The sequence below is a fragment of the Callorhinus ursinus genome, unplaced genomic scaffold, assembly GCF_003265705.2.
Source record: "Callorhinus ursinus isolate GAN/ISIS: 27379988/994484 unplaced genomic scaffold, GSC_fseal_2.0 scaffold10, whole genome shotgun sequence".
NCBI classification, from domain to species: Eukaryota; Metazoa; Chordata; class Mammalia; order Carnivora; family Otariidae; genus Callorhinus; species Callorhinus ursinus.
This window is the reverse complement of record NW_027397072.1, coordinates 40,333,862-40,354,517: the sequence shown is the minus strand read 5'-3', so window position 1 is coordinate 40,354,517 and position 20,656 is coordinate 40,333,862. Positions and strand designations below refer to the sequence as shown.

Below are 20,656 nucleotides of genomic sequence, written 5' to 3'. Positions count from 1 at the left end.
ACAGATGAGGCCAATAGCAGTGAAAATGGGAAGGCTTCTCCGGTAATGCATCATTACAAAGGATAGCCTAGAGTTTGCCCTGTACGCAAGAATTTGGCCTTTTCAAAGCTCCAGGGCCACACAGGGCTAAGCTGGCAGGGCCTCAGGGTCACAGGAAAGATGACTGGGTAAAGGCCATGGAAGAAGGAAAGACTGCGGGATCTGGGCAGTCTCTGCCTGGGCTACTTGACTGCACCTCAAAGTCAAGTGTGGGTGGAAGAGGAATTCAGAGTAAAGTGTGTAACAACAGAAGCAGTTCCTTGTTAGGTAAAGTGAGAGCTTCTGACAGAGAAACAACAAAGCTGAGACCTGTGTGGAGCTTTACCTCTCACAGAGCTTGTTACTTCCATGGGGCTCATTACCATCTTCTTTTCGGAAAGATGGGGAAAAACACTTGGCCCTGTAGTTGGTCAGCAACACCACTTAAAGGCCATGTGAATTTGGGCAAGCCACTTCTGAGGCTTGGGTTTTACATATGTAAAAAGGGACATACTTAACTCCCAGAACAATTGTGAGGATTACTTATATTGTGTGTAAAACATCCATCAATGTAAATGGTTCTAGATGCCAAGTAAATGATAGCTATCATCCAAATCATTTAGTGCAGTTCTCAACCCTGCCTCACATTAGAATCACCTGCAGAACTTCTAAAAATACCACCCCTAGGCCTAGATCAGTGAGTACCAGAGCTAAGATTTAAATCCAAGTCTGTGGGATGCCTGGGTACCACCCATTAGCTACTGGCCTACACAGCTTCCTTATGGGGCCTAAATCGGTTAAATCAGACTCTTTGAGGGTAAGTCTCTGACGCAGGGTTGTTTTCCCCTAAAGCTGCAACCCCTGGTTCTCTCTCCAGGATAGTCATGGCTAGCCAGGGAGGCAAACCGCTTATTGAATTCAAGCCACTGATTTCACAGAAGCTCGGGGAGAGGCTGCTTAAGGGGCTGGAGGTCACATACATAGTCCCATGTGAGGGTAAGGCCCCAGATTCCCCAGCAGGAATCTTCCCTCCCTCGGTGGGGGAGTTTTGTCCCACCCCTTATTGTGCCTAACAGAAGAGGTAAGTAGGAAATTTTTGTTTTGCGGGTCAGAGGGGAATCAAGAGCCAACTCCTGAACCACTTAGCAGCAGGTGCAAAAGTGCCCGGCAGAGTAGTTACTCAGGCCAAGTGGAAATGACCCGGTAAAGCCAGATTCCAAGTGGCAGTGTGGACTTCCGTGCTTGTTCCAAACGAATGTACCGGGACCGGGCAGAGCGGCGGGAAACGCCGTGATTCCAGGTTGGCAGTACCGTGAGCCCCTGCGCCAGCGCCTCGCTCTCTGGAGGGCCTCTAGCACCTGCACGTCCTAGGCCCTCTGAGCCGCAGAACGGACTGACACGACCCCTACAGCCCCGACATCTGGCTTTCCAAGGCGCTGTGGACGCGAAGCTCACGTCACTCCCAGATCGCCTACCCTAGGTTCGGAGTCCAAAACAGATGTTTTCTGTCCGGCCCCAGCCGCTGCCATTGGCTTTAGCCTTTGGTCACCTGATTTGTTCGAGCCAACGAGGGGCAGCAGAATTAATACTTCCGCTTTCAGTGCCCCTAACGAGCCTCTGTGCCCACCTTTTGGGTGCTCTGATTGGTCTTCCTCTCTCAGGCCCGCAGCCTATTGGCCAGCGCCGCGGGGCCGCAGTCCAGCGGGGTGCAAAGGCTGTGTCAGACAGCCCCGCTGCCATGGCGTCCTATTTCGATGAACACGATTGCGAGCCGTTGGATTCCGAGCAGGAGGCCCGAACCAATATGCTTCTGGAGCTCGCAAGGTGGGTGCACGGTGCTGGGAGGTGGGGGCAGGTAGCAGGCTTCTGGGCTGGGGCTGGCTGGAGAAGGCGGATTATATGGGGCAGAGGTTCTGGGGAGGACGGATGAACAATCTGGAGAGTTAGTCCGGAGACGAGATTCGAGGAAGGTCGATAATTTGGATCATCCGTGGTTGGGCCGGGCAAGGGGATTGTGGGAAAGACTGGAGCTGGCGAATAGGGGGCAGTCGGGAGCGGGACGGTAGCCGGTTCTAGCAGGTACGGGAGAAGACGGGTCATGGGGTCTGGGGAGGGGCCTTGGGGGTGTGAGTAGGAACCTTCGTTAGGAACAAGCACGGAAGTCCACACTGCCACTTGGAATCTGGCTTTACCGGGTCATTTCCACTTGGCCTGAGTAACTTCTCTGAGCCTGTTGCCTCATGTGTAAATTGGGACTAAACAGCTTGCATGCTTGGGGTTGTCTTATAGCAACTGTAAACCATTTCCCACTGTGCTTTTTATCTACTGAGCACTTTTGTGGGGTAGCTGTTAGTACTAGCTGTTCAGGGTATTTATCTGTTAATGCCTAGTGGATTGTGGGGGCAAAGAGAAAGGATGGTTTTCTTTGGTTCTGAACACGCGTCGTTCTTCCCAGGTCACTTTTCAATAGGATGGACTTTGAAGACTTGGGGTTGGTAGTAGATTGGGATCACCACCTGCCTCCACCTGCTGCCAAGGCTGTGGTTGAGAACCTTCCCAGGACGGTGATCAGGGGCTCTCAGGCTGGTAAGAACACTAATTCTTTCTGCTGTTTGGGGCAGGCGTGCCAGACCCACCCCCTCCCAAGCTAGACTGGTCTAGCCCTTCAGTTTTCCAGGTCAGGTTGGGGCAAGAATGTCCTTCAGGAGTGGGAGCCGGGAGGTAGGGCCTGTAGCAGCTCTCCTGATCAGCACTCCCTCCTAAAGAGCTCAAGTGCCCCGTGTGTCTTTTGGAATTTGAGGAGGAGGAGACTGCCATTGAGATGCCTTGCCATCACCTCTTCCATTCCAACTGCATTCTACCCTGGCTAAGCAAGGTACTGCTTCCTTTCTGTCAGCCCTCACCCTGCCCTGGGCCCAGTTTTCAAGCCTCTTTCTGTTTATGGACTTTCAGGGGATCAGAGAAGGGAGAGGGGTAGGGGTAGGAACTGGGAGCAGGGGATGGATATTAGCTGATGAAGACCAGACCTGGGCTGGAACACTGTGCTCCTTTTCTCAGACAAATTCCTGTCCCCTGTGCCGCCATGAGCTGCCCACTGATGATGACACTTATGAGGAGCACAGACGAGATAAGGTAGGGGCTGGTGGTAAGTGGAGAGGTTGGGTGGTAATGGGGACCCCCCCAGTCCCTGTCCTCAGTGTTCTCATTCCCTACCTTAGCAGCCCTGGGTCGGCCTCAGGGTCGCTGGCTCTGGTCGTTTTCCTGGTGACTTTGGCAAGGGACGAGAGCCTTGGCAATGTACATGCTAGGGGCCTGAACAGTGATAGGCAGCCCCATGATAGCTGTCCCATCACTCCACCCACAGGCCTTCAGGTATGGCTCATGCCCAGTGTAACTCTTTCCTTCAGGCTCGCAAGCAGCAACAAAAGCACCGACTTGAGAACCTCCATGGAGCCATGTACACATGAGGTGCCTGGGGCGGAGCACCTGTCTGCCACAGCATCTTCCTCTTGCACCTGAATCCTCATTAAAGATTCCTTTACCCACCCTGCACTGCATTGCTCACAGGCCTGGGCAGGGCCTCTGCACCCTCCATAAGGTCCCTACTGCTATTGGGGAAGGTAGGCGTGAACCACGGAAAGCACCAGGCTGTGTGTCCCTTCCTGCCAAGCCTGCTGGCCTGAGAGCAGTGGAACCCAGGTCAAGAACCTGGCCACTAGACCAGCCAGTGCTTGGGCCTATATGCTCATCGTTGGAAAGCAAAATGGGTCAGGGTCTGGCATCCAATGGCTACTTACAGATGGTAAAGAAAAATTAGCCTACATCTCTCTCCCCTGCAATTTTTAGTCAACCTTGGAATCCCACAGGCTTTCTTTAGCTTCATTGTGAAAATTGCTTCTAGCATTTTCAAGTTGTTCTATGAATGACCCCACCCCCGCCAATATCCCTTACCAAGGAAGCCAACTTCAAACCACACTCTGAGTGGGGGGAGGATCACGTCAATTCTTCAGACAGTTTAAAGGCCTAGAAAGGGTTTCAAGCCCTTGAGGGGTATTTGGATGGCACCAGGCATCCTTTACTCTTGGCAGCCCTGCTCTCAAAGAGCATTGGGCACTCAGGACTCTCCCTGAGGGCAGGGGTTTCCTCCCATCCTTTGCCTAGGGAGGCTTAGGCCCTCCCTTGATTCTTTAGAACATACTACAAACATGCAAATTAGAATTCTTTTAATAGATTAAAAAAAAAAAGTACTAAAATACCCATGTGGTTCTGCTGTATTATTTGCCCAAAAGAAAGTAAGGGGCAGAGTGAAGAATCCCAGTGCACCTCAGTGGGCCCAAAAGTGGGCCTTCCCACAGACTTCTGTCCCTCTTGCTGTTCCCAGCCCCCAATTTCTGCAGCAGGAAACCCCAGTGGTGTGGCCTTGGCACTGGGGAGTAGAAGGCACCTGAAGGGCCGGCTGGGTGAGTGAGGATATGTGACCTTTAAACATAAAAACAACCCTGCAGAGTTGGAGAGTAGGTTGTGTGTGGTCCAGGCCACCGCCAGGCCTGCTCCCCTATGGCACAGGTGGGCATGGGATGGCCACTCCTCCAGCAGCAAGGAAGCCTATATCCCAGCAGAATACTTTCTCAAAATTGTTTTTGGTACAAAATAAATGCAAAGTTAAGAGGTGGGGAGCTGCTGAGGCTGGGCCAGCCACCCTCCCCAGATCTCAGATCATGGTGATGCTTTCGGGAGCACAGTTGAGGTGCGTGGAGGTGCTACAGCTCCCGGAGGACTTGCAGGCCCGGCCAGGGGCAGGCTGCAGCGCAGCCACCAGTGTCTCTGAGGAGACTGCCCCAAACTCATAGCTGAAGGTGCCGTAGAAAATGAGGATGTCAATCACAAACACCCACTCACACAGGGCTGCCCCGTGCTGCAGCTGAGAGCTCTCATGCATAAAGAAGACACCGCCTGGAATGGGGCTAAGGAAGTGTTCAGTAAGACACGTGGGAGCTGGTGACAGTTCTATCTTCCCAGGTAGATAGCTAAGCTGGGGCAGCCGGGGCAAAGAGCCAGGTCTCCCCACCAGGGAGGGGAGGAAGGAAACCGCACTGGGCAGTATTTTCTGGATATATGTATGCGAGGCTCTCCCCCACCCCCCGGGGTCTCGGGTGGGGAAAGTCTGGGCTAGAGGAGGAGTTCCTGGCTGCACTGTCCCAGAAGGATACTGAGGACTAGGGTGACAAAGGCGATGGCTGCCAGTACAATCCGCAGGTAGGCCATAGCCAGGTCCTGGGGGGCAGTGGCCCCATGGTAGGAGAGGGCACAGTGCAGGCAGACGAAGAGCAGCCCAGCGGGGAAGGCCACACCAGTTCCGATGTAGTGCAGAGACTTCGCATGATCCACCTGGGCCCGGAGAGAGGGGCTGATCTGTGAGGCAGCCCCCCCTCCACCACCCCTCTTTCCCCTGCCCCCTTCCCTCCCAGCCCCTCTCTCCCCACCCTCAGCCTTGAAGGGCTGTCTCTGCAAATGGGGTCAGCCTTCACGGGACTGAGGGCACAGGCAGAAGCCAGGCCCCGTTAGTAAAAGTTCAAGAGGCAGGCAGGCGGGCACACCTGGAAGTTGCCGACCACCACGAGGCCCGCAGCATTGGTGCAACCCGTGATGAGCGTTGTGGTGTTAACCCAGGAATGACGACTCTGCTCCAGGAGCTGCCCGTAGAGCAACAGGCAGATCAGGACCACTGGGGGAAGAGAGCACAGGTGGGGCCGGCACTGGGGCCCTCCTCCCACCAACTCCCCCACCCCTATCCCCGCCAGACACTCCTGAGGGCTGAAAGGGAAGAGAAGGGCAGGGTTTCCTCAGGCTCTGGCCAGCAGGGTGGCTGTGTGGGAGCCTTTGGCTCTTGTTAAAGGAACAGGAGAGAAGTGGCCCCTCTTGCTTTAGCCCTTGGTGGGGTGGGCTACACTGAACAAGGGTTTCCTGGGCCTTTCTGGGGGGGGTGGGGAGTGGGTTGGACTGGGCTGGCTAGGGGGGCTGAGGGCACAACTCACCCATGAAAGCACCCATGTTGCCAATGAGGCTGAAGAGGCAGCTCTCTGGGGGATATGTGCCACACTTGCTGGGGGCGGGGGGCAAGGACAGAGTGAGAGAGGGGCAGGAGTACTAGCACCCCCATTCTGGCCCATCTGTCTCCTGCTTTATCTGTGCCTGTTCCTTAGCAGGCAAGCCACTGATTTATGAGAAGGACCAGTTGTGTATCACAAACAACCGGCCCCAGGCTGGGCCCTCCCCCAGAGCAGAGCTCATGTGTATGATGGGTAAGGGAGTGCCCAGGATTGCTTGGCAGGGCCTGAGACTCCTTGGACTCCCTGAGATTGTCAAGGCCTGCAGCCAGTCTGGCTTCCCTTGAGCCAGAACTGGGGCTGGGCAATCAGAGGGCTTGAGCTTCAGGTGCCTCCACTTACTAGCTCTGTGATCTGGACCGATGACACACCTCAGTCTGTTTTCTTGCCTACAAGACGGTGAAAACAGGAGCTGCCCTGGTGCTGGCAGGATTAAATGGCACCATGCACGTAGAGCACTCAGCACAGTGCCTGGCACATAGTGACTGGCACGGAGAATCGTTCTTAAGTAATCTTAATACACTCATTATTCCTGAGACTGAGGAACAGGTCTTTGCCTGAGGGGCTTGGGTCTCCCTGACCTGCCCAGTTTCCAGACTTTACCTGATGAGGGGAACATCGTCCAGGGTGCAGCAGGTCTTCGGGCCCCCTTGTTCAGCGGTGTCAGGAGAGCAGGATTCGTTGTAGGACCTGGTAGGCAGGACAGAGAGTAGCCTGGGGAAAAGGGGGTTGCCCCAGCTTCTGGGCCTGTAGCCTCAGGCCCTCAGAGACCACCCTTCCAGACTTCCCTTGGCAGGGACAGAAGAGCCCACTTCCCAGAACCCGCCTGAGACAGAAGCCAAAGGGGTGAAGGGATGGTGGGAAACAGGTAGATGGGCATGGAGCCATGCCTGGGGAGGGGCAGGCGTTGCCAATGTCAGATAAGAGCAGTGAGGCCCAGGGTCTCCGTCTGGCTCGCAGCTGCCCCGACCCAAGAGGGAACAGAGATGAAGGGAGCTTTAGAGGGAGGCTGTCTGCAGAGTGCGCCATACCAGTTCTCCACAGGGCATGCGTGGCGGTTCATCACGGCCATGGCATACCTGCGGGAGCAGAACTGTCACCCCACACCCATGGCCCTCCCAGCCCAGCTTGCTCCCATGGACTCGTTTCTCTTGATTCTGGCCCCATTCAGCCTTTGTTCTTGCTGGGGACTCAAGTTAAGGTAGCCCTGAAGCTTGATGCCACACGAGAACCCACAGCATGGCCCCACACTCGAGGACCTCTGGAAGTGGCCCTGGCTGGAAGGTCTGTCAGAGTCACCCTACTGGACGGCAGTGGTGCCAGCTTGTCCGAAGGGGCTGTGTGCCCAGGCACCAGGCCAGGCTTTGGAGACAGCTAGCGTGATCATGGGTACCACGCTGGAGCCCCCAGCAGGACAAGGGACTCTGTGTGTGCCATCGAGCTCCTGTTGGGTCCTAGCCCTCCTCAGCCTCAGCCCATTTTGTCCCTTAGTCGCCCTCCCCCTCCTTACTCACACAGTCCATAGGCCCGTGATGGAGAATGCTGACAAGCTGACAGGAAGGAGGATCCAGGCGGTCATGAGGGAGGGGAGCCAGGGTGGTGGTGGTGTAGGGGGAAGGACAAGAGGTAGGTGGGAAAAAGGGGGCCGGCCCAGCTACCTTAAGATACTTCGTCAAAACCATCAGCGGCCCAGGCCTGGTGGAGAGAGACAGGTCAAAGTCCAGGGTCCAGTGACTGGCCGCAGCCGGTGGGGGGAGAAGGTGGTCAACACCTGATTCACAGCGCCCACATTTGGGGCTGAGCCCACGCCAGAACGTGGACACCTTCTGGCCTTCACCGTGGGCCTCCGCGTTCCACCCGAATGCCACCGGTGCACCCCAGACGCTCAGGCGGGGCCGAAACATCTGGGGGTGGCTCCCACGCTGGGGGGGGACCGGGCTGGGGGAGGGGCTGCAGTCAGGGCCGTCCAAGGGGCCGCCCAAGGAGAGCCTGCGGGCGGGTGCGGGGCCCGGCGGAGCGGCGGCCGCGCGCAGGCAACACCTGACTGCCGGCGCCCCGGGGAAAAGGCGGGTTCGCGCAGGAAGCCCAGCCCGGCCCCCGCCCGCGTGGGCGTACGGAGCCCCCCCCCCCCCGGGAGCCGGGAACGCGAGCCTCCCCAGCGGATCCTACCCCCGAGGGCCGGGGACACGAAGGGGCCCAGTACGCACCTCCCCGGAGCGCCCCGCCGCTACCGCCGCCGCCGCGCCCTGCTCGGCCCCGCGTGGCGCCGTCTCTAGCTGCGGCCCTCGGAGCAGCCCTGGAAGGTTTAAAGGGCCGAGCGGCCCCGCCCCTGGCGCCCCAGCCGCGCCGCGCCGCCCGCCGGGACGTGGAGTCCGCGCCGCCCCGGCCCCCGCGCCCGCGCTCGGCCGGAGACTACAACTCCCGAGCCCCCGCGCTCGAGTGGTGGTGGAAGCGTGGGCGGTGCCCCGACTTCGGGGCCCTGAGAGCGGAGGGCTGTGGCGTGGGACTCGGGCGGAGGCTCCGATTCCGAGAAGCCCGTCGTCCTGGGTATCTTGTTTCTGCGGTGGAAGCTTCGGGGGAGCAGGAAGCTCAGGGGCCGCCCCGCTGTGATTGGCATCGCGCGCAAGGCTGGAGGAAGACTCCCTCCGCCGCTGGGCACATTTTTGCAGCCCGGACCGGCCGACAGTAAGACTTGGGGGAACCTCCCTTAGCGCGGCGCCCCTTGCCTGCCTCTGTCCTAGGCGAGGAGGGTCCGCGAAGAAGGGAGCACAAAGCCTTGGCTGTTAAGTTCAAGCGCCCGCGATTGGGCTTATGCTTCCCTCGGCTCAGCAAACTCTGGAGGGCTACTTTCACGAGATACTTTTTATTTTCAAGGGTCCAGGTACATAGAATACTGTCCAGAAGTCAGTGTCCAAAACCTGTTTCCTGGCTGATGAACACTTACTTGAAACAAGGCCACGGAGACCAATGGATATCCATGGTCACACATGGCCAGGTATTGGTAAAGAAAAGACAGACTGGAGACCCAGAGCAATTTGGGAAGAGGAAACAGGATAGTGTGGGAATAAATTACCATCGGCTTCACCAAAATGTACAGGCTAAGGGTGCCTTCTTGGACATTCTTTTCATGATAAAAAGGGTGGGAAAACGTTTCACATACCTGAAGTGTATGTGGCACTCTAAGAAGCCCGTCAGGTGCTGGCATCCCGTGACAGAGCACCAGGGCTGACAGCCGGCTACCCGAACGGAACATGGGCCCAGGCTGCCAGGAGCAGGGGAAGCTTAGGTCTGGCAGCATTGGTGCATCAAAGGTGATGTGCAGAAACGGAGCCCGGTATCATGAGGAAAAAATGGAGCAGATAAACTGCTCAGGGGCTTGAAGGAGCAACCTTTTTTGGACCAAATGGAAGGTAAAAACGGAAACCAGAAATCTATTGGAGAGTGCTTTTCCGAATCAGGACAAATAGTTTAAGCAGGGCCAAGAAGTTTGGTTGAGCAGGGGCGCCTGGGTGGCTCAGTCCATGAAGCGTTTGCCTTCAGCTCAGGTCATGATCCTGGGGTCCTGGGATTGAGCCCTGCATAGGGCTCCTTGCTCAACTGGGAGCTTGCTTCGCCCTCTCCCTGCCCCTTCCCCTGCTTGTACTGTCAAATAAAATCTTAAAAAAAAAAAAAAAAAAAAGTATGGCTGTGCAGTGATCACCTGGCTGAATGGATCAGTGGGGTTTTGCCTGCCATGCTCTGCGTCCCAGGACACGGAGGTGTTGCTTTCTAAATCAGAGAAGCACCATCTTTCTGCCCAGGTGTGTTTCCATTTGGAGTAGGCACCTTTTTCCCATCTGCCCAATGGTGCTGTGAACCCTCAGCATTTCCTACCTCACTGGAAGCTTTGCAAGTCTTAGTCAACACTTACTATATCCTGCTGAGTTGGGTTTGAGTTCCTATCCAACTGTTATCATGGGGAAGACCTGAGAGGGTACTTAGGACCTAAATTGGCTATTCTAACAAAGTGGGGGTAAGATGGGCACTACAGAACTGTGACAAAGAGGCAAATTTTGCCTTAATAGGATAATAGCAGTCCTTAAAGTAGAATTACCCCAAGACAGAACTCCCTATGACAGAAGGGCTCTTCATGGGTAGTTGGCAGGATGGAGTTACTTACCAGATAAGAAGTGGGACCAGACATCTTTAATAGTCCCTGCTAGCTCTAATGCTACGTGAGTCTAGTTGTTATGCTCCAACCAGGACGGTTCTTAAAATAGTCAAGGCAAAGCAAGAGATGAGATTTCAAGTGCTGATCCTGTGCTGCTGAATGACTTGAGGGCAGGCATTTAATCTTCACTTCCCTATGTACACAAGTGATTTCAAAACTCTTGGCAAAAACAGTGCTGTAAAAATAGTTTATTGCTTAAAAAGAATACTGTTTTCGAAAAGTACCACCTTCCAAGATTTTCAAATAATTTGCACACTTCATTCATTCACACAGCAGAAACATTGGAAATGAGAAAACAAGAATATATGGCTTGTTATACATTTAACACAACCAGTGCAACCAATCTCTCATCCTGGAGGTTCTGAGAAGGCAAAGGAGCCATATACTCAGGTTTTTACTTCTGGCGTCACTCTAACTACTGGAGAAATTTGGGTGGGTGCCTATGGCTTCTTGACCATCTGAGTCCTTAGGGATAGGATAGGAATTCAATGAGGGAGCTGAAAATGTTTCAAATGATTGTTAACATTCCGTGCTGATTATCCCAAAAGGCTCAAAGGTAGGAAAGTCATCTGTCCTCATTCCTCTTTTGATATGCAAAGGTCTCATTTATGCTTGTGAACCAGATGGGGATCCACTACCCTACTATCCATGCATCCTGGCAAATGCACAGCAGTTCGGATACTCACTACTTCAAAGGGTTTCTTCCAGCCCCATGGGCTAATCTCTAGTTGGCAGTGCGCCTCAGAGTGGACCATGGAGGTGAAATGCCCCTTTCAGAGGCTCATCCACAGGGAGAGTCATTTGTTATTGCCCACGTTGGTTCTACTGGCTGGCCAAGTGCCACAGACTCCTACTCTCAGTACAGAAAGCTTTACATTCTTCCTTTTCCTTCTTTCATTACATTCTTCAAAGATTTCTAGGCTTGTCAACTGGCTAGAACTCAAACTTTAGTGTTTACTCTTACACAGCCCAAAGCCCCTAAAAACCCCAGATTCCTTCTATTTATAGTATCACCCATGGTGGCCCAGGAAACAGAAAGCCTTAAAATCCAAGGCCTACCCTCAGTAAGTGAAGAACACTCATGGGCATGAGATAGGTCTATGAGACTACCAGACTTTTTTTTTTTTAGACAGCCAAGAATGCATCTAGTCAAATGAGTGTTCTTTCTGAAGCAGCCTGCCAGAGAGCTCCAGTCAGTCTGACACTGTTGCCACTGTACCAAATAGCATGGGGCAGTCCTCTGTAACATCTCTAGAGCCTGTGGGAAATGCTCTGTAACATGCTCCTTGATGGGAAAGCACTGATTTCTGAAAACAGCTGGAAGATGTCTGGAGGCAAGTCTGGTGAATAAACTGGATAGTAGCAGTACCATCCTGGACCCTAGAGGAGGGGTGGCAATAAGCAACGAGCCTGAGCTAAAAGGCTGTCAGCTGGCTGAGAAGCAGAGAGGCATTTCAGGCACATCCGGGGCTATGGCAGCATCACCACCAACAGGCCTCCCCAAAAGGACAACCTCCCGTTTAAGTACCAGGCTTAGTGCTTCCTGTAGTCCTACTGCTTAAATTAGCTAAGAATTAGGCTGCTTTCTTGGGTGGAAAATATTTTATATGCACTTGATTAGCAAAATGCCTCAAGAAAGAAAGTTCACAAACAAGGAGTTCCAATCAGTCTCTTACCTGCGAGTGTGAGTACATGACAGACATAAAAGGTTATATTAGGTACACACTTCCCTTCTCACAAACAGGAATGGAGGCCAAAATTTCAGGTGCCATGCCCCCAACCTCGTCTTCTGGTCTTGTTTCTGAATTCTGTAATAAATCCGTGAAACAGGCCATCCAGTTGTGAGCAGACCCAAAAAGTATTTCCAGACTAGGAAGCCTAAGAGTTCCAGTGAAATCCTATGTCCAAGTCAGAAGATCAGTTGAAGAGCTGGAAGACTAAAATCCCCAGGCCTCTGAGCTGCAGGAAGATTGGGGAGAGAGTATGGCACAGCCTCCTTGACTCGGAGACTCTGGAGGATAGTTAACATTTTAAGTCAAAAGGCACTTCTAGCCTGGCTGAGTAAGTGGAGGGCAGACTTTCTCCTCTGAAAGTAGAAACGAGCCCAGGACTGGCAAGTTTAAGGCATTTAACCTTGGGCCAGCTCTGTGGGCCAGGAAACACTCTGGTCCCTGGCTCCCTTCACAACCAGGCCCATCTAACTTATCTACCTCACTCACGTTGCCAGAATTCCTCTGGGCACTGCAAGCTGTGGCTCACTGGGTTCTAATGATGTAGTTTAAGTAGCTGCCTTGCCCCATTTCTGAGGTGGTAGATTTTCAGGGGTGTAGGCGCAAACCAACAGTGCCCTCAGGTGTCCTTTAAGAGAAAAGCCGCTGAGATAGAACAGCCAGACTGATCTTGAGACCCTGATGTAGAGAAAACCCCTGAGGCAGGGGGACTTTGGTTTCAAGAAGTCTTAGTGTTCATGGGCTCACTTAAACCCCATACTTTAAGTCACTGAGGTTAGGTCAATTGCTGGAAATCTGAAGTGGCAGTACATAGGATGTCTTGTGGACTTCTCAGACAGACCTTAGCCTAATCCTGCATTAGGGAAAATGTTCACTGAGGTGAAAACAGTGATATTCCTAGGATCTTTTAGTCTAAGGATCTCAGTTTCTATACTCTTGGGAGATAGGAAAGGAGAAAGAATGGGGCAGGGGCAGGGCAGATGAGAGAGGCTCATTTTGCTGCCCATTGTACAGGCCTTTTTTTTTTTTTTTTTTTTTTTTGCAACTAGGGCTCCAAATAGGCAATTATTGCTCATGTTGAATTTCCCTTTGTACATACATTCAAGACTGTTAGATCACATTTGGAGAGTCAGTTTCAAGCTTGTTTTGATAATTCACCTTTAGCCTGAGCCGGGGATGGTCTGTTCACAGCTAGGGATGAGGTTGAAAACTGGAATCCTGTAGCCCTAACCAAGGCAGGTTTTGCTGCAAGAAATCCTTGCAGTTGAGTTCTGGCATCATCTTCCTAGGTCTCTTTATCTAGACAGTGCAAAGCCGTGCGGTATGAGAGAAACTTGCAAAAGCCATGGAAGGGGAGGGAGACATGCTTGCAAGTCAGTCTCAAAAATGAAGATCTCCCACTTTATTGGTATGAGAATTACCGGGAAAGAAAGGTAGAACCCCCAGAACTCCCCACCTCCAAAGTCCTGAGCAGTTGGGAGGTGCACAGTCACATTGGGAGGTGCGGTGGAACTGATGGATTCTGAGACAAAGATGAGGGAATGGAAAGAACAAAGAAACGGCTGAAAAAAAGATCTAGGAAAACATGGATGGAAGTGAGCAGAAGCAAGGAACAAATGAACTGTAAAACAACAAACAGGGTTCATTGAGCTGGGTGGAGCAGCAGTGGTTAGGTGTCCCACGGCATACGACCTCAGTAAGAAAGCAGCATGTTGGCATAAGGTTTCATAAAGCTCAGCTCTCCCTGGAATCTATGCTTCTAGAACACCAAGTTAGCCAAACAAAATTCTCAAATTCCAGAATACTAAGCTGGTCAAATGGGCCAACATGCAAGAAAGAATGGCCTGTAAAGCAGGCCTGTCCCTGCAACACTCTGTTCCTATGGATGTTGAACTTGGGTGTGTGTGTGTGTCTCTCAAGATCAGCTCAGACTGGTCCTGGCACCCCCAAACTAGGAGTGAGCTCCCTGGGCAGTGAATCCAGCCTGGTGAGAATGCCTTCAGCCTGGTCAGTGTCGCCTCTGGCGCTTTGCAATCTCCTCCTGGATGCGCAACTTGAGGGCCTCTCGCATGGGTGGATCCAGAGGCGTGTGTGCTGACACCTCCTCACTCACCCTTCCTGGATCATCGTCCTACGTGGAGGAAGAGTCAGGAAGCTCAGGGCCTGGCCTCTTCTGGAAAGGCCACCTGCCCTGTCCCTAGACAACATTCTCACAGAACTCCATTTGACTCACGGCTTCTTGCCAGTGCCTGTCATTTCCCAGGTGTCCCCTGTAATAGTGATTTTCAGCTGGGGGCCACATGCCCTCCCAGGTGCCTGCTGAGAATCACTGTGTGACAGGCATGAGTTGTGCTCGAAAGCATCGCCCAGCAGTCTGTGCTCCTATGTGGAGCCGACACTTCCCACTGGCCCTGAGGAAAACAGTGGCTCAGGCTCTGGCAGTGATTTCTAGCACGGCCAAGGACCTTCAGGCTGCAGCTGTTTCCACGAGGCATACCTGATACACGATAACTGAGGTGACCTCTCCGCTGTCTGCCTCATATTCTAAACAGAAGAGCTGATGGCCAGAAGGTTCTGGCTCGGAGCTGCCACTACTGCTGCTTTCACCGGACTCCTCACAGTCTGGGTTGCTTGGGTGGGTAGAGCCATCTGGAAGGATGAATCACAGTGAGAGGGAAGAGGGGAAGGCTGCTGGAGCCCCTGCTCATATGGATGACACATGAAAACATACCGTAAAGAAAGCTCTGATCTTCTTACAGACTCTGTGCATGTGTGTTATGTGTTAAGTGCACAGCCAATCAATAGTTTCATTTACTTTTGTATCCCTGCTCTGGGGCCAGCACACTCATATCACGTAGTAGATACACAATGCACCTTCATCTAGTGAGTAAGTTTGGAAGGTAGTCGAGATGTGGCCAGAGTCCTACCTGGGTTCAAATACAGGTTCTGCCATTTATTAGCTATGGGACCTTGGGCAAGTTAAGATCTCTGTGCCTGTTTCCTGTGAAACAGAAATGACAGTTTCCATCTTATGGGATCCATTGAAAATTAAATGAATTAACGTACCCAAGATCCGTAAAACACTTTTAAGTAACGCTAAACAAATTTAGTGCCATGTTAGCTATTGTGGTCTCTAGGTCCCTGGGAAGCTGGAGAAAAGGCCATTTTTAGTAGTGAGTTTGAGTTGCATTCCACACCTATGTCCTAGTCAACTATAGCTGTGCCAGTCTCCGTCAGGTAGTGAGAACCCTAAAGCACAGCATGGTGGGCAAACCAGCAGACAAACAACTACTTGCTGGCTCCCAAGTACTTCCTATTAATAGTGATGCTTAACTGGGGGCCACGAGCCTTCTCTGTTCTTAGGGAGAATCAGTGAGCGAATGGGGAGCGTCGAGGTAGGGGTTCCGGGGAAGGACGACATGAACTGAGCCCTGGGGGTTAGGAAGTGTTTGTTTTGTTTTGTTTTTCCCACGTAGAGAAAAGAATGCGTAGAGACAGAGAGCTGGGGGCCGAAAGAGCGCGCGGGCTGGAGGAGGCAGGCGGGGTGGGCGGCCTCACCTCGGCGTCGCGGCAGGTACACCTGCAGGTCGGGCTTGCGGGGCCGCGTCGGCGCGGGCGTGTGCCGCCTCCTCGCCTTCTCCTTGGCCGCCTGCTTCACCTTCTTGTCATAGTCGTCCCTGCGGGGAGCCGAGCGGGAGTCAGGGACCGCCGGGCCAAGCTAGGCTGGGGGCGGCGGCGGGGCGGGGCGGTACCGGGCGAGCTGGTTCCGTCGGATGTGGTGCACAAAGCCGTGGCTCATGTCCAGCCGCCCGCCAGGTTTGCAGCAGAGCCCCGGCCCGGGATCTGGTGCCGCTTCCATCTGGAGCCTTGTGCTGGGAGCCGCCACCAACTCAACGGCCCTAACGGCCACCCTCCCGTCCGGCGAGTTCCGCGCCGCCCCTCGCCTGACTTCCGGCCCCGAGCCCTGACGTCCCGCCCGGAAAGAGCCTGTCGGGCCGAGCGTCGCGGCGCGCGGAGTTCCCGGCGCGGGTGCTGGGATGGGGCATGCGCGGCTTCCACCCCTTGTCGGGGCTTTTCTTTGTGACATTAGCAATAGGAAACAGGACTTAGGCTTACTGCTGATACATCAGAAAAATCAGAAAAACACAAAGCACCCATCATACCACTCAGCAATCGGTGTGGAGTCTTCCTTTCCTTTTTGTGGTGATAAAATGCTGTGAAACTCCCATCACCGGTTGCGTGACCTCGGCTACTGAACCCCGCGGAGCCTCAGTGTCCTCATTTGTAAACGAGGACATTGAGCGCATCTACCTCAAAAGAGGTTGTGAGGAGGCGAATGCTCAGGCAAGGCACACAGCGGCATCCTGGCCGCACAGCCCCGCGAAGGCTGCCGGCGGCGGGGGCGCCCCTTCCAGCCCAACCAGCGCCCGAGCCCACCCGACCCTTAAGTGCCTCCGCGGGAGGACCCAGCGCTTTTTAGGATCTAAGTGTGTAGTTTTGGAGTCCTCTTTAAAAATGACAAAATTAGAAATTTGTGATTAGTACAGCGACATACTGATACATCCACACGATGGAATAGTGCTGGGCAATCAAAATGAACAAGTTGTTGATACACGCAACCACGTGGATGAAACTCAAAATAAATTCTCCTAGCCAAAGGGACCAGGCAAAAAAGAGGACACGCCGTGGGCTTCCATTTATATAAAACTGCTCTGTAGTGACAGAAAGTAGATGTTTGGGGAAGGACAATTTTGAGGCTGGTGGGTAGCTTCCTTATCTAGATCGTGGTGTTGGTTTCAGAGTGTATACACCCATCCATCAGTATTTAGCAAATTGCACACTTTGAATAAACATGCATTTGATTGCATGTCAACTTCATCTCGGTAGAACTGTACAAGGTCGTGAGGGTCACAGGCCCTGAAGTTTGAACTTTATTAGGGTCAAGGTTGTCTCTCTGCCTGACGTTTGTATTTTCCTGTGAGGCCGAGAACAATCCTCTAAACGCGGAATTAGAGTAGCCAGGTTGCTGCTTGAAGGGGATGGTTTGGGGATGTCGCCTAGTTCTCTGGTGCGCAGCGACTGTGGAGACGACCTCCAGATTCTGGTTCCCGGGCACAACTCGAAGAGATCCGGGGCCCAATGACAACCTTTTTTAATCCAGAAAAGTATGGGTAAGGTGGCAGTAGGCCCGCAGGCTTTTCTCAGGTGCGCACGCAGAGGGTAAGAGGCCACTGGAGGCGCAGTACTTCCCAGAAGTTTCTCGCGGCATGATGTGTCCTCGACGGCGACTCGTAGAGAGCCGAGGGCTCCATAATAGCACGGCTCCTGATTGGCTACCTGCCGCGCGCTCCAGCGTGCCTGGAGCCTGCGCAGAGCGACTCGGCTGGTAGTGGCGATGTCTGGTCGGTCCAAGCGTGAATCTCGTGGTTCTACCCGCGGGAAGCGCGAGTCCGAGTCGCGGGGCAGCTCGGGTCGCGTCAAGCGGGAGCGAGATCGGGAGCGGGAAGCCGAGGCGCCGAACTCCCGAGGCAGCCCCGTGCGTGTGAAGCGGGAGGTCGAGCCGGTGAGCGCGCGGGAGACCCCGACGCCCGTGGTCCCGGCTGTGCGGGTGAAGCGGGAGCGCGAGGCCGACGAGGACTCTGAGCCTGAGCGGGAGGTGCGAGGTGCGCGGGGCTGGGCTGGGCCGGACCGTGCCAGGCGCGGGCTCCACTCTCACGTGCTCCTTTTTCTCTTTCCAGCTTTCCCTGGGGGTGGAGGTCGGCATGGGGTTAGGGGATTCACACTCATAGTGTCCGCGACCAGAGTTGACTGCATTGTAGTGAGGACAGTATTAGTTCTCCAAGGCTTTATAATTTTGCTTTCTGGCCCTGGTTATCTGTGTATGATTATACTTTAATATTAAATCTTAAACTTCTTGCTTAGGGTCCTCTGTTTGACATATTTTTGTATTACACAGAGTCCAGAATAGCACCTTGCGCGTAGAAAATGTTTGATGAATATTCTTTGAATAATTAATAATTTCAGGGTATTCTTTGATTTTTCTTAAGTACCATGTCAGCTTCAGGTTTCCCCTTATTTGGAAGAGAAGTTGTTTCTTAGGTATCTTGCGGAACTGTGATAAGGAGATTGTTTTCTCTGAGACACACCAGGATCCCACTTGCTCTTCTGGCTTGTCTTTTTTTGTTTGTTTTTTCCCTTTCACTTTTGGATGAAATAGATCACAGGTACTAAGATGGACTGAATATAATGTACAGGTATAGTTTAAAGAAGAGTGAAAATATACATCCTTAAATTTACCACTTGTCAAGAACTGTGAAGGGTTTGAGATTTTATTTGCAAATTACCTAGTTAGCCTGCCATGGTTTTCTGGATGTAAATGAAGACGGGACAAGTTCCTGTAGTGTCATTTCCCACAGTGCAGTTTGAAAAGAACTTTTATTTATAGTGGGTGGCCTTCTAGGAGAGGAACTCTGGGCTTACAGAAGGTGAATCTTTTATAATGGTCTGTGAACTTGACTCCCCTTTGCACTGTAGGGAGGCCACAGACCGCCCCCCCTCCATGCGTTTACTATACAAATATCCTTGACAAGGTAGTGTGGAGGCGGACGGTGCCTCTGGTCACAGTGCGGGCAGAAACATGAGAGACCATGGAGAATTGTCTCCTAATGCTGTTCAGCATTAGAAGTGCCACATAACCAGTACTTTAGAAGCTCCCATAGGCCCCTTCCCAGTTGTATCTGCCTGCTTTCCTTGCTTAAGAATTCACTATTCTGAAATTTTTTCTATAATCATGTCTATTTTTATTTTTATTTTTACCTCCTATGTGTATCCCTAGGTAGTACTGTGTTTTACTTTGTGTTTGATATAAATGGAATCATACTATATGTGGTCTTCTGATTTTCCTTTTTTTTTTTATTGCTAGCCATATTTTTGAGGTTCATCCACATAGATGTTTATGGCTATATAGTGTTCTATTGATTTACCAGAATATGTTTATCCATTTTATTTGTGGTAGATATTTGGTTCGTTTCCAGTTTGGGCCCTTTTAAATATCGTTGCTATAAACGTTTTTAGTAAAGTACTCCCAGTGTACATGTGCAAAAGTTTCTCTCTGGTTTGTAAGTAAAGATTGCTGGGTCAGAGGTCTGCATATTTTCAGCTTTGATCTTGCTGTACTATTTTCCAGGAAGTCGTAACAATTTACACTCCCACCAGCAGTACATGAGCATTTCCATTGCTCTCTGTATTTGCCAACACTTGGAATTTTCTGGTTTTATTTTTTCCTCTCTGGTACGTGTGAAGTGGTATATCGTGCAAGGAAATTGGCATTTTCTTGATTTTTGATGAGGGTTATATTCCTCATTTTCTGTTGGGTTGTTTGTCTTTTTCTTATTGCTTCACTAGATTTCTCTATATAATCTGCAAATGAAACATTTGTTGGTTATGTGTGTTTCAAATATATTCTCCCAGTTTGGTGCTTTTTCCATTAGTGGGCTTTTTGGTGTATTGCTGGGCCACCTGTGTAGGAGCTCATCCTGTTGGGTTTTTCTCATTTTTTTGTTTGTACTAGTAGTTGACCCTGAGTACAGGTTTCCCATTTTCACAGCCTGTGATGATTTTCCTTTCAGCAAAGAATGGCCGCGTGGATTCCGAGGACCGGAGGAGCCGCCATTGCCCATACCTGGATACCATTAACAGGTTAGTAGAACAGGGATGCCGAGGGCAGCAAAAAACAATGGAATCTATGCAGAAAATTCTTTGAGCTGTACATCGAACAACACGTTCACAAACTTTATCCCTTTTAAAGCTTTCTGCCCAGAAAATTGTGCTTCTTGCCATATTTATTAATCTTTGCCTTTTAATATAAAGTGTCAGAGTGTTTTTTTTAAGGGTGGGAACATGCATAAAGAGCTTTTAGTTTATCTTGAATTTGTTTGATGGAATAACAGGGTACATGGTGTTCTTAAAATGACAGTAGCAAATTTAAGTATCTTTTGAGCACTCGCTATGTGCTAGGTACTACTTTAGGTGGCTGGAATTCAACAGAGAAAGGAAAAACAGATAAAAATATGTCCTAAAGCAGAAGTAGTTACCTTGTCCTTGTTTCTTTTCTCTGATCCCAGTTGGCATCTTAGGATGCTTTTCAACTTAGGCTCTAAGATCGTACTGTCTAATACATAGATTAGATACAGAACTTCTCTCAGTAATGGAATTACTCTTTACAAGGGCTATCCATTGTGACAGGTACAAGCCATTTATGGCTAGAGAGGACTTGAAACATGACTTGAGGAACCCAGTTTCAAATTTTAATTATTTTAAATTTAAATGTAAATATCCACTTGTAGCTATTGCTTCCTATAATAGACATTGCAGCTTTACTGGGATCATTACCAATTAATTAGAGTTAATATTTGAGGAGAAATCTCTTTGTCACTTGTGGATTCAATGGAAGTAAAGTATTTTTTGTCCCTTAACCTGTCCACTACTCATATAACATTACTTTGCAGTTGAATAAGTAGATCTGTTTGTAGGTATTCTTCTAATATTCAGGCTTCCCATTTATCTTTATGGACAAAAATAGATTTTTCTCT

General features: G+C 51.6%; 5 protein-coding genes across 9 annotated transcripts in view; 3 read left to right on the top strand and 2 right to left on the bottom strand.

Annotated features, from left to right (window-relative positions):
• The window catches only part of LOC112820650 (cytochrome c oxidase subunit 8A, mitochondrial-like), a 153,485-nt gene that overhangs the window by 81,154 nt on the left and 51,675 nt on the right, over window positions 1-20,656 (top strand). The gene's annotated exons all lie outside the window — the stretch shown is intronic.
• Window positions 1,689-4,273, top strand: RNF181 (ring finger protein 181). The gene is made up of 5 exons (XM_025868283.2): window positions 1,689-1,842; window positions 2,474-2,604; window positions 2,784-2,893; window positions 3,076-3,150; window positions 3,426-4,273. Exons 1-5 carry the CDS (start codon window positions 1,757-1,759, stop codon window positions 3,483-3,485), a joined length of 462 nt encoding a protein of 153 aa, XP_025724068.1. The 5' UTR covers window positions 1,689-1,756; the 3' UTR covers window positions 3,486-4,273.
• On the bottom strand, window positions 4,225-9,786 carry TMEM150A (transmembrane protein 150A). 5 transcript variants are annotated; one of them, XM_073897456.1, is made up of 8 exons: window positions 8,333-9,786; window positions 7,640-7,820; window positions 7,157-7,204; window positions 6,729-6,839; window positions 6,468-6,514; window positions 5,616-5,743; window positions 5,229-5,406; window positions 4,225-4,971 (listed from the first exon to the last, which is right to left on the bottom strand). In XM_073897456.1, the coding sequence occupies exons 2-8, from the start codon at window positions 7,702-7,704 to the stop codon at window positions 4,730-4,732; spliced, it is 819 nt and encodes a 272-aa protein (XP_073753557.1). In that variant the 5' UTR covers window positions 7,705-7,820; window positions 8,333-9,786; the 3' UTR covers window positions 4,225-4,729. The 5 variants fall into 5 exon arrangements, with proteins under 5 accessions (XP_073753557.1, XP_073753556.1, XP_073753558.1 ...); XM_073897455.1 differs by lacking the exon at window positions 6,468-6,514 and adding an exon at window positions 6,054-6,121 and having other exon boundaries at window positions 8,333-9,783; XM_073897457.1 differs by having other exon boundaries at window positions 6,729-6,815; window positions 8,333-9,782.
• Window positions 10,509-16,018, bottom strand: CUNH2orf68 (chromosome unknown C2orf68 homolog). Its single transcript, XM_025868278.2, has 4 exons — window positions 15,818-16,018; window positions 15,624-15,742; window positions 14,563-14,714; window positions 10,509-14,196 (listed from the first exon to the last, which is right to left on the bottom strand). Exons 1-4 carry the CDS (start codon window positions 15,922-15,924, stop codon window positions 14,074-14,076), a joined length of 501 nt encoding a protein of 166 aa, XP_025724063.1. The 5' UTR covers window positions 15,925-16,018; the 3' UTR covers window positions 10,509-14,073.
• USP39 (ubiquitin specific peptidase 39) overlaps window positions 17,432-20,656 on the top strand; it is a 28,426-nt gene continuing 25,201 nt past the window's right edge. Inside the window, exons 1-2 of the mRNA XM_025868260.2 lie at window positions 17,432-17,728; window positions 19,694-19,763. Of these exons, the coding sequence (XP_025724045.1) occupies window positions 17,461-17,728; window positions 19,694-19,763 (338 nt within the window). The 5' untranslated portion in view covers window positions 17,432-17,460. The remainder of the gene's footprint in view (window positions 17,729-19,693; window positions 19,764-20,656) is intronic.

Bases quoted from the DNA above. Each gene is read 5' to 3' on its own strand.
- RNF181 (XM_025868283.2), top strand. From the start codon at position 1,757: ATGGCGTCCTATTTCGATGAACACGATTGCGAGCCGTTGGATTCCGAG. The intron at 1,843-2,473 runs GTGGGTGCACGG...CGTTCTTCCCAG, and splicing joins ATGCTTCTGGAGCTCGCAAG to GTCACTTTTCAATAGGATGG. The intron at 3,151-3,425 runs GTAGGGGCTGGT...TCTTTCCTTCAG, and splicing joins AGGAGCACAGACGAGATAAG to GCTCGCAAGCAGCAACAAAA.
- TMEM150A (XM_073897455.1), bottom strand. From the start codon at position 7,704: ATGACCGCCTGGATCCTCCTTCCTGTCAGCTTGTCAGCATTCTCCATC. The intron at 6,122-6,728 runs GTAAAGTCTGGA...CCCCGCCCCCAG, and splicing joins GACGATGTTCCCCTCATCAG to CAAGTGTGGCACATATCCCC. The intron at 4,972-5,228 runs GTATCCTTCTGG...GCCCCATTCCAG, and splicing joins CTTTGTCACCCTAGTCCTCA to GCGGTGTCTTCTTTATGCAT.
- CUNH2orf68 (XM_025868278.2), bottom strand. From the start codon at position 15,924: ATGGAAGCGGCACCAGATCCCGGGCCGGGGCTCTGCTGCAAACCTGGC. The intron at 14,715-15,623 runs GTGAGGCCGCCC...TCATCCTTCCAG, and splicing joins GTACCTGCCGCGACGCCGAG to ATGGCTCTACCCACCCAAGC. The intron at 14,197-14,562 runs GTATGCCTCGTG...TCCTCCACGTAG, and splicing joins CCTCAGTTATCGTGTATCAG to GACGATGATCCAGGAAGGGT.